Source organism: Rhinoraja longicauda, chromosome 30, assembly GCF_053455715.1.
Source record: "Rhinoraja longicauda isolate Sanriku21f chromosome 30, sRhiLon1.1, whole genome shotgun sequence".
NCBI lineage: Eukaryota > Metazoa > Chordata > Chondrichthyes > Rajiformes > Arhynchobatidae > Rhinoraja > Rhinoraja longicauda.
In genome coordinates this window covers 183,671-195,542 of record NC_135982.1, presented here as the reverse complement: position 1 = coordinate 195,542, position 11,872 = coordinate 183,671, and the positions used below count along the sequence as shown (strand labels likewise).

Genomic DNA, 11,872 nt, shown 5'->3' with positions numbered 1-11,872 from the left:
GGTGAAAGGTCCACGGCCTACTCCAGGCCACGCCGGACGGTGAAAGGTCCACGGCCTACTCCAGGCCACGCCGGACGGTGAAAGGTCCATGGCGGGCCGACCCAAGCCCCGCGATTCGGGGCGGGCGAACACGCTGCCGCTGCCGGTGCTCCCGATGTCGGCCCCCACCCAGGGGCCTGTGGGCTTCCGACATCCACGCAACCCGTGCCGGAGCCTCCGGAGACGAGTCGCAGCCGCTCCCGCAGCATCCGCAGGCAGCCAGCGCCGCAGGTGGTGAGTCCGGGCCGTGGGCCCCAGGTGGTCCCAGGTGCATGGCCGGTGGTAGGTGGAGCCCGCCGGTCCCAGGTGCATGGCCGGTGGTAGAGGGAGCCCGCCGGTCCCAGGTGCATGGCCGGTGGTAGAGGGAGCCCGCCGGTCCCAGGTGCATGGCCGGTGGTAGGTGGAGCCCGCCGGTCCCAGGTGCATGGCCGGTGGTAGGTGGAGCCCGCCGGTCCCAGGTGCATGGCCGGTGGTAGGTGGAGCCCGCCGGTCCCAGGTGCATGGCCGGTGGTAGGTGGAGCCCGCCGGTCCCAGGTGCATGGCCGGTGGTAGGTGGGCCCCAGGTGGTCCCAGGTGCATGGCCGGTGGTAGGCCGCATTGGGAACGGAGACACGACACAGAAACAAAGTTCATGTCTCCGTTCGGGAGAGAGAATTTTTTACAGTTCCCGTTCCCTCCCACCCCCTCCCCCCCCCCCCCCACATAACATACAAACACTACACCATATTAAAACTACAATTCATACAAATTCATACAAAAACAACAAAAAACACAAAAGACAGACGAAGGAGTTTGTACGTTCTCCCCGTGACCTGCGTGGGTTTTCTCCGAGATCTTCGGTTTCCTCCCACACTCCAAAGACGTACAGGTATGTAGGTTAATTGGCTGGGTAAATGTAAAAATCGTCCCTAGTGGGTGTAGGATAGTGTTAATGTATGGGGATCGCTGGGCGGCACGGACTTGGTGGGCCGAAAAGGCCTGTTTCAGGCTGTATATATATGATATGATGACTGCAGGCAAGCCGCAGCTGTGACGGCAGCGCTGGCTCCCACCAAGATGCAGCACAGAACGCCACTGGAGATCCTTGTTCCCTGTGGCTATCGAACCGCACAACTCCTCCCCCTTCTGTCGTGGCTGAGACTGAAACTGTATCGTATCCTATCGTAATTCACCAGCAGTTAGTCTTAGTCAGAGAGTGATAGTGTGGAAACAGGCCCTTCGGCCCAACTTGCCCACACCGGCCAACATGCCCCATCAACACTAGTCCCACCTGCCCGCGTTTGGTCCATATCCCTCCAAACCTGTCCTATCCATGTACCCGTCTAACTGTTTCTTGAACGTTGGGATAGTCCCAGCATCAACTACCTCCTCCAGCAGCTTGTTCCATACACCCACCACCCTCTGTGTGGGAAAGTTACCCCTCAGATTCCTATTAAATCTTTCCCCTTCACCTTGAACGTATGCCCTCTGCTCCTCGATTCCCCTACTCTGGGCAACAGTTGTATCCTTCCTGCAGTTTGCTGGATGGAATGTGCACTGTCTGTGTTGTGGACCAAGATGCTGCGATCCTCCCCTGTAACCCGATCCCACAAACCTGCAACAATGCGGCCTGGGACACTCCCTGTTGTGGCAGAAACTGCAGACAGCACCGGCTCACGTTACTCTCCTTTGTGGGTGGAGAGACAGCACAAAACCGGTCTGCGATCTCCCACCAGGTGCCTGGCAGCACCACCCCACCCTCACACAAAGCAGCAAGGCCAAGCTGCCTGATACACACTGGGTAAAGATCAGCCCCAGGCTGGGTAAGGATCGAACCCTCACACAAAGCAGCCTGATACAAACTGGGTGAAGATCAACCCCGACTGGGTAAGGATCAGCCCCAGACTGGGTAAAGATCAGCCCCAGACTGGGTAAAGATCAACCCCAGACTGGGTAAAGATCAGCCCCTGACTGGGTAAAGATCAGCCCCAGACCGGGTAAGGATCGAACCCTCACACAAAGCAGCAACCCCCGGCTGCCTGACACACACTGAGTAAGGAACCCTGGCATGGGCTGCAGGAACCCCAGGCAAGGCGACACGCCCACCAACCGATCGGTAAAGATTGAACCCTGGCACGGGATGCTCACCTGTTCTTGGGTTGCAGGAGGCTCTGCAGGTACATGAAACTCACCAACAAACGCTTGATGTCTCTCGACCTGACAAATAAAAGCACAGGTGAAGGTTACAGCAACAGAACATGACCGCACAGGGAGGGAGGGAGAGAGGGAGGGAGGGAAGGAGGGAGAACGTACAAACGCCATACAGATGGCACCGGTCGTCATGGAACCCGGGTCTGTGGCGCTATGAGGCAACTCTACCTCTGTGCGGTCGCATTGGAGACAATGTTGGAGGCAGCAACAACTTTACCGCTGTGCCACCCAGTGCGGACAATGTTGGCAGCAACAACTTTACCGCTGTGCCACTCAGTGCGGACATGTTGGCAGCAGCAACTTTAGCGCTGTGCCACCCAGTGTGGACATGTTGGCAGCAGCAACTTTACCGCTGTGCCACCCAGTGAGGACAATGTTGGAGGCAGCAACAACTTTACCGCTGTGCCACCCAGTGCAGACATGTTGGCAGCAGCAACTTTACTGCTGTGCCACCCAGTGAGGACAATGTTGGCAGCAGCAACTTTACCCTTGTGCCACCCAGTGCGGACATGTTGGCAGCAACAACTTTACCGCTGTGCCACCCAGTGCGGACATGTTGGCAGCAGCAACTTTACCGCTGTGCCACCCAGTGCCACCCAGTGCGGACATGTTGGCAGCAACAACTTTACCGCTGTGCCACCCAGTGCGGACAATGTTGGAGGCAGCAGCAACTTTACCGCTGTGCCACCCAGTGCGGACATGTTGGCAGCAGCAACTTTACTGCTGCAGTGCGGACAATGTTGGCAGCAGCAACTTTACCGCTGAGCTGCTGTGCCATCTAGTGCGGACAATGTTGGAGGCAGCAACTGTGCCGCTGTGCGGACATGTTAGACCGGCTCACCTTTGCCTGCTCACTGAGAGTTTCTTGGTGTCTGTTCTGCGGATCTGGTGGTAGGCCTTGGCCGCCTTGTCAAACAGTCGCGTCAGGTTGCCGTAAGCCCCTTCAAAAGGCATTTCAGAGTGGATGCTGGCAACGGACAACGACACATCAATAGGCGGGGGAGAACATGCAGGGAGAACACCCGGCGGGGAACAGGCAGCGGTGAGACCCCCCCATTAAATCTCACACGGCAGTGGGACGGCGTGTAGGAAACAGTGACGCTCCCTCTCCCCACCCCGATAGCACCCAGCTCCCTCACTCTCAGGGCCCCTGGAGATGCGTCCTCTGGAGATTGGGCTCCTGGAGATGCGGCCCCTGGACATGGGGCACCCTGGAGACGGGGCACCCTGGAGACGGGGCACCCTGGACATGGGCCACCCTGGAGACGGGGCACCCTGGACATGGGGCACCCTGGAGACGGGGGCCCCTGGAGACGGGGCACCCTGGAGACAGGGCACCCTGGAGACGGGGGCCCCTGGACATTGGGCACCCTGGAGACGGGGGACCCTGGACACGCGGCCCCTGGAGACGGGGGACCCTGGACACGCGGCCCCTGGAGACGCAGCCCCTGGAGACGGGGGACCCTGGACACGCGGCCCCTGTAGACGGGGAACCCTGGAGACGGGGGACCCTGGACACGCGGCCCCTGGAGACGGGGGACCCTGGAGACGGGGGACCCTGGACACACGGCCCCTGGAGACGGGGGACCCTGGAGATGGGGGACCCTGGACACGCGGCCCCTGGAGACGGGGGACCCTGGAGACGGGGGACCCTGGACACGCGGCCCCTGGAGACGGGGGACCCTGGAGACGGGGGACCCTGGACACGCGGCCCCTGGAGACGGGGGACCCTGGAGAGGTTGCATGCACCTCCTGCAAGTTGTGTAGCAGCTGCACCCTTCAACAACCCTCTACTTTACAAACTGTGGCCGGTCCCACAGGTTCCCCCACACATCATTTACCCCACACACAGTATTTTGAATGATTCAGAGAGCAGACTGAATGTTGTCAGGACTAGAGGATGTGAGCTACAGGGAGAGGTTGAGCAGGCTGGGTCTCTATTCCTTCGAGTGCAGGAGGATGAGGGGTGATCAATATCAATAGTCAATAGTCGTTTATTTGTCACATACACATAAATGTGTAGTGAAATGAAACATTACCCGCAGTTAAACAATAAGACCAATAAGAATAATCAATAAAAATGCAATAACACATACAATCACAACTAACACCAAACAAAAAGAAACATCCATCACAGTGAGTCTCCTCCAGTCCCTCCTCACTGTGATGGAAGGCCAAAAATGTCTTTTTCTCTTCCCTGCCGTCTTGTCCCACGGTCAGGCTGTTGGAGTTGCCACGTCGGGGCGGTCGGGGCTCCCGACCACGGGCCGACCCAAGCCCCGCGATTCGGGGCGGGCGAACACGTTGCCTCTGCCGCTGCCGGTGCTCCCGATGTCGGCCCCCATCCAGGGGTCTGCGGGCTTCCGACGTCCACGCGGCCCGCGCCGGAGCCTCCGGAGACGAGTCGCAGCCGTTCCCGCAGCATCCGCAGGCAGCCAGCGCCGCAGGTGGTGAGTCTGGGCCGCGGGCTCTGCAAACCAGAGCCCCAGGTGGTCCCAGGTGCATGGCCGGTGGTAGGCCGCAACGGGAACGGAGACACGACAAAGAAACAAAGGTCACGTCTCCGTTCGGGAGAGAGAATTTTACAGTTCCCGTTCCCTCCCACCCCCCCCAAAACATAACATACAAACACTACACCATATTAAAACTACAATTCATACAAAAACAACAAAAACACAAAAGACAGACGGACTGCAGGCAAGCCGCAGCTGCGACGGCAGCGCTGGCTCCTCCCTTATCTTATAGAGGTGTATAAAATCATGAGAGGAATAGATCGGGTAGAATCTCTTGCCCAGAGTCGGGGAATCGAGGACCAGAGGACATGGGTTTAAGGTGAGGGAGAAAAGATTTGATAGGATTTGAGGGGTAACTTTTTCACACAGAGGGTGGTGGGTGTATGGAACGAGATGCTAGAGGGGGTAGTTGAGGCTGGGACTATGCCATTGTTTAAGAAACAGTTAGACAGGTACATGGATAGGACAGGTTTGGAGGGAGATGGGCCAAACGTAGGCAGGGGGGACTAGTGTAGCTGGGACATGTTGGCCGGTGTGGGAAGGTTGGGCCGAAGGGCCTGTTTCCGTGATATACCGACAGCACCAGAGGCCAACAGAACGCTGAACTCTGAGTGGCACTTACCATCTGAGGTAAGTGGCCTCCACATTGTAATACTTGCTGCCAGCCAGGGTCCCGAGCTGGTTGAAGGGCATGCCTGAGGAGACAGAGACAGGATCATGTACAGGCAACACAAACCCAACAACAGCTCATCAAGACAGTCACTTTGATCAACACCAACGCCCTCTTCTCCTCAGGTTTACTGTTCACTTTAGTTTAGAAATACAGCGCGGAAACAGGCCCTTCGGCCCACCGAGTCGGTGCCGACCAGCGATCCACGAGCACTCACAGTATCCTACACACACTAGGGACAATTTACATTTATAACCAAACCAATTAAGCTACAAACCTGCACGTCTTTGGAGTGCAGGAGGAAACCGGAGATCCCGGAGAAAACCCACGCAGGTCACAGGGAGAACGTACAAACTCCGTACAGACAGCACCCGTAGTCAGGGTCAAACCCAGGTCTCTGGCGCTGTGAGGCAACAGCTCTACTGGCGTGCCACTGTGCCACTGTGCCACCGTTACAGAGAGCCATGTCAGGGCATCGTCTTGCTTGTGTCTTCTGTGTATTACACACAAACCTCTGCTGCAAGCAAAATACTGCTCCCTTGTCCAAACCTGCACCACCACATCCTCCTCTCCTGCTGCATCCCACTGCCCCAGCTGCCCCCAGTCCCCTCCTGCCCATGGTGCCCCACATGGGGGGGATTTACCCCAGCTCCCCCAGTCCCCTCCTGCCCGCGGTGCCCCACATGGGGGGGGATTTACCCCAGCTGCCCCCAGTCCCCTCCTGCCCGCGGTGCCCCACATGGGGGGGGGGTTTACCCCAGCTCCCCCAGTCCCCTCCTGCCCACGGTGCCCCACATGGGGGGCGGGGGGGTTTACCCCAGCAGCTACAGGGGGACCCCGCACAGAGTGGCCCCACTAGGGGGTGGGTTTACACCAGCAGCTACAGGGGGGGCCTGCACTGAGTGGCCCCACGGGGGGGGGGGGTTTATTTACCCGCGCTGGTACAGGGGGCCCCGCTCTGAGTGGCCCCGGACACCGCATGAGGAGCCACAGACAGCGACTGGTGGTAGAACCTCTCGGCCAACTGCTCCGCGTCCACCCCCGACAACTCGTTCTGGTATCGTGCTGGAAGACAAGACGGGAGTGACGGTGCGGAGTGAACGTGCGGAGTGAACGTGCGGAGTGACGGAGGGCAGTGCAGAATGATGGTGCAGAGTGACAGAGTGGCCGGGACTGAGCAGCGGAATCTGCCACTACAGCGGCGTGTTGGCAAACGGAACAGGGATATACCAGGACACGGTCTAATGCAAAGACCACCGTGACCACAGTGCTGAGGCTCAACAAACATAGAGAATAGGTGCAGGAGGAGGCCATTCAGCCCTTCGAGCCAGCACCACCATTCAATATGATCACGGCTGATCATACACAATTAGTACCCCGTTCCTGCCTTCTCCCCGTATCCCTTGATTCCACTAGCCCCTAGAGCTCGATCTATCTAACTCTTTCTTGAATACATCCAGTAAATTGGCCTCCACTGCCCTCTGTGGCAGAGAGTTCCACAGAATCACAACTCTCTGGGTGAAAACGTTTTTCCACATCTCAGTCCTAAATGGCCGACCCCTTATTCTTAAACTGTGACCCCTGGTTCTGGACTCCCCCAATATCAGGAACATTTTTCGTGCATCTAGCCTGTCCAATCCATTAAGAATTTTATATGTTTCTATAAGATCCCCTCCCATCCTTCTAAATTCCAGGGAATATTAGCCCAGTCGACCCATTCTAATCAAGAACGTCAATCTCCACTTTAGAAATATCTATTGACTTGGCCTCCACAGTCGTCTGTAGCAAAGAATTCCACAGATTCACCATCCTCTGACTAAAGAAATTCCTCCTCATCTCCTTCCTAACAGAACGTCCTTTAATTCTGATCCAAAATGGCGGCGCTGCCCTAGCAGCTGCGGCTTACCTGCGGTCCATCTGTCTTTGTGTTTTTGTTGTTTTTTTGTCTTAATTGTAGATGTGATGTTGTGTTTTTGTGTTTGTGTACTATGTGTGTATGTGGGGGGGAGGGGGGGAACTGTAAAATTGTAAATAGGTGTCCCTTCCGAACGGAGACCCGACCTTTGTTTTCTGGGTGTTGTCTCCGTTCCTGCTGCGGCCTACCATCGGCCCAACTCCTGGAGCTGGCGGCCTACAGGGCTCTGGTTCGCAGAGCCCGCGGACCGGACTTACCATCAGCGGAGCCGGCCGTCCTCGGAGGCTGCGGGAGCGGCTGCGACTCGCCTTAGGCTCGGGCCGCGTGGATGCCGACATCGGGAGCTCCGGCAGCGGCAGCGTGTTCGCCCGCCCCGGATGACGGGGCTTGGGCCGCGGACATTTCACCGTCCGGCGCGGCCTAAGATATGCCGCGGGATTTTTCTCTGCTGGGCGGGGGCTTCAATGTCGGGAGCCACGACCGCCCCGACGTGCAGCAACAGCGGCAGCGTGTTCGCCCGCCCCGGATTGGACTTATCATCGGCGGAGCCGGCCGTCTTCGGAGGCTGCGGGAGCGGCTGGGACTCGCCTTAGGCTCGGGCCGCTGCGGACCGTCCGGCGCGGCCTCCAACCACAACAACCTGGCCGCGGGAGAAGACGGCAGGAGAAGGGAAAGACATTGTGGCCTTCCATCACAGTGAGGAGAGGACTGGAGGAGACTCACTGTGATGGATGTTTCTTTGATGGATGTTTCTTTTTTTGTGTGTTTTTGTGGTTGTGTAATTTTAATGCCTATTTAATGCTTTTATTGTTGGACTGTGGGTGACTGAATTTCGTCCAATATTGGATGACAAATAAAGCTATCTTGAATCTTGAATCTTGAGGCTGTGCCCTCTGGTCCTAGACTCAACCACTAGTGGAAACATCCTCTCCACATCCACTCTATCCAGGCCTTTCACTATTCGGTAAGTTTCAATGAAGTCCACCCTCATCCTTCTAAACTCCAGCGAGTACAGGCTCAGTGCTGTCAAATGCTCATCATAGGTTAGCCCACTCATTCCTGAGATCATTCTCATAAACCTCCTCTGGACCCTCTCCAGAGCCGGCACATCCTTCCTCAGATACGGAGCCCAAAATTGCTCTCAATATTGCGAATGCGGCCTGACCAGCGTCAGATAGAAACATAGAAAATAGGTGCAGGAGGAGGCCATTCGGCCCTTCGAGCCAGCACCTCCACTCATTGTGATCACGGCTGATCATCCACAATCAGTAACCCGTGCCTGCCTTCTCCCCATATCCCTTGATTCCGCTAGCCCCGAGAGCTCTATCTAACGCTCTCTTAAATCCATCCAGTGATTTGGCCTCCGCTCCCCTCTGTGGCAGAGAATTCCGCACATTCACAACTCTCTGGGTGACAAAATTCCTTCTCACCTCAGTTTTAAATGGCCTCCCCTTTATTCTAAGACTGTGTGGCCCCTGGTTCTGGACTCGCCCAACATTGGGAACATTTTTCCTGCATCTAGCTTGTCCAGTCCTTTTATAATTTTATACGTCTCTATAAGATCCCCTCTCATCCTTCTAAACTCCAGTGAATACAAGCCTAGTCTTTTCAATCTTTCCTCATATGACAGTTCCACCATTCCAAGGATCAATCTCGTGAACCTACGCTGCACTGCCTCAATTACAAGGATGTCCTTCCTCAAATCAGATAGACCACAAGGGCGGAGATGGTTCTGGTGAACCTTCTCTGGACCTGATCCCAGTGCCAGGGAGGGAGGAGGAATCCGTCAGCAAGCCTGTGGTCCCGTTCGTCCCCCCCGTGCTGATACTTACCCAGGTCTCCCAGGTACATCAGGCTCCTGTGACAAGCCATCTGAGCCCATTCCATTTCCTTGCCAGAAGCAGTCATCAGTTTCCTCCGACCTACACAAGCAAGAGAAAGAGAACCCCTTCAGATTCACAGGTGGAAGGCAGAGCATGTCATGCAATGGTCCACCTGGCATTCCCAGTCTCAGTGCCAGTGCACACCAGGGAGGTAGAGGTGTGCAAGGGGGAGCTGCAGATGCTGCCTTATACCAAAGATAGACACAAAGAGCTGGAGTAACTCAGCGGGTCAGGCAGCATCTGTGGAGAGAGGGAGGGAGGGAGGGAGGGCATTGGCCTGGGATCAGCAGCACAGGCTCGGGAGAAACAGACGCCGGTCTACCTTTCCCTCTTGACCCCATTCTCCTGCCTTCGCCACGTCACCTTTCATGACCTGAGTAATCAAGAGTAAAGCAGTGACCCGTACGGGAACCGAACCCATGACCTTGGCGTTATCAGCACCACGCTCCAACTAACGGAGCGAACCTGCCCCAGAGGGCAAGGAATCAATCATTAGCTGCAGCCAACTCCCCACCCCACTCCCACTCTGCCCCCTGCCCCCCTCCCTCCCACACACCCCCATCTGCCTCAATTCCCCACTCCCCCCTCCTCCTCTGCCCCCCTCCCTCCTACTCCTCCCCCCACTCCATTCAAAGTGCAAGGATTCAATCATTTGCCACGCTGCTCGTCTTTCTACCCTCTCCCCAACCCTCTCCCATAACCTCATCCTCCCCTAACCCCCTCCCCTCCTCTCCCCCCTCACCCCCCCCGCCTCCTTCCCCTCCGTCCCTCTCCTCCCCCCCTCCCCCCCGCCCCTCTCCCACTCCCCCTCCCCCGGTGATGCGGGCACTACCTTCTTGTTGGTTTTGACCAGCTGGATGACCTCGTAGTAAACCTTCCTCCACAGCAGCTCCTCAGCCTTGCGGCCGTAGTCCACGGGGTGCAGGAACATCAGCTTCACACACAGCTCCTTCAGCATGGGGTCCCAGCACAGGGCCCCACCCAGACCATCCCCACCCCCACACTGACGCACCCACACCCACACCCTGACCCACCCCCACACTGACCCACCCCCACCCAGACCCCACCCACCCCCACACTGACCCACCCCCACACTGACCCACCCCCACCCAGACCACCCCCACCCCCACACTGACCCACGCACACTCTGACCGACCCTCACCCAGACCACCCCCACCCCCCACACTGACCCACCCCCACACACAGCTCTTTCAGCCTGGGGACCAAGCACAGGCTGCTCAGCAGCGGACCCAGCCCGTGATCACCCCTACCCTGACCGACCCAGCCCGTGACCACCCCTACCCTGACCGACCCAGCCCGTGATCACCCCTACCCTGACCCATCCCCCACGACCAGACCACCCCTACCCTGACCCATCCCCCACGACCAGACCACCCCTACCCTGACCGACTCAGCCCGTGACTACCCCTACCCTGACCGACCCAGCCCGTGACCACCCCTACCCTGACTGACCCAGCCCGTGATCACCCCGACCCTCTCCCACACTCACCTGTTGCGAAGGCTGATGTTTTCGGGCTTGAATACTTCCATCTTGTTGCCATCTTGTTGCTGACAATTGCGTCTAATCGATGAACTGCTTCCACCACGGCCCTGGGAGACAGCAGGTCACAGCTACAACACCCATCTTTATTTGTACAACACACCCGAGCCTACAACATGTACCATCACCTCTCTCCTGCTCCAACCCCTCCTCTCCTTCACCACCTCTGCTGTACCCAGCCCAGCACCAAAGACAGTGGCAAAGAGCGACACAGTGGCGCAGCGGGTAGAGCTGCTGCCTCACAGTTTCTACGAGACAGGAAGGAAACCAATTGTACACATGTTGTGTGAGTGGGCGGATGCATGGCAGATGCAGTTTAATGTGGATAAGTGTGAGGTTATCCACTTTGATGGTAAGAATAGGAAGGCAGATTATTATCTGAATGGTGTCAAGTTAGGAAATGGGGATGTACAACGAGATCTGGGTGTCCTAGTGCATCAGTCACTGAAAGGAAGCATGCAGGTACAGCAGGCAGTGAAGAAAGCCAATGGCATGTTCATAACAAGAGGAGTTGAGTACAGGAGCAAAGAGGTCCTTCTGCAGTTGTACGGGCCCTAGTGAGACCGCACCTTGTACAGGGCCCTAGTGAGACCGCACCTTGTACAGGGCCCTAGTGAGACTGCAGTTTTGGTCTCCAAATTTGAGGAAGGATATTCTTGCTATTGAGGGCGTGCAACGTAGGTTTACTAGGTTAATTCCCAGAATGGCGGGACTATCGTATGTTGAAAGACTGGAGCGACTAGGCTTGTATACACTGGAATTTAGAAGAATGAGAGGGGATCTTATCGAAACATATAAGATTATTAAGGGGTTGGACACATTGGAGGCAGGAAACATGTTCCCAATGTTGGGGGAGTCCAGAACCAGGGGCCACAGTTCAAGAATAAGGGGTTGGCCATTTAGAACAGAGATAACCATATAACAATCATATAACAACTACAGCACGGAAACAGGCCCGTTCGGCCCTACCAGTCCACGCCGACCACTCTCTCTGACCTAGTCTCATCTACCTGCACTCAGACCATAACCCTCTAATCCCCTCTTATCCATATACCTATCCAATTTACTCTTAAATAATAAAATCGAGCCAGCCTCCACCAC

General features: G+C 56.7%; 1 protein-coding gene across 1 annotated transcript in view; it reads right to left on the bottom strand.

Annotated features, from left to right (window-relative positions):
- Window positions 1-3,158: 3,158 nt before the first annotated feature.
- Window positions 3,159-11,872, bottom strand: part of ncapd2 (non-SMC condensin I complex, subunit D2) — a 35,186-nt gene continuing 26,472 nt past the window's right edge. The window contains exons 8-11 of the mRNA XM_078425080.1: window positions 10,721-10,821; window positions 9,160-9,249; window positions 5,365-5,437; window positions 3,159-3,196 (exon numbers count right to left, since the gene is read on the bottom strand). Of these exons, the coding sequence (XP_078281206.1) occupies window positions 3,185-3,196; window positions 5,365-5,437; window positions 9,160-9,249; window positions 10,721-10,821 (276 nt within the window). The 3' untranslated portion in view covers window positions 3,159-3,184. The remainder of the gene's footprint in view (window positions 3,197-5,364; window positions 5,438-9,159; window positions 9,250-10,720; window positions 10,822-11,872) is intronic.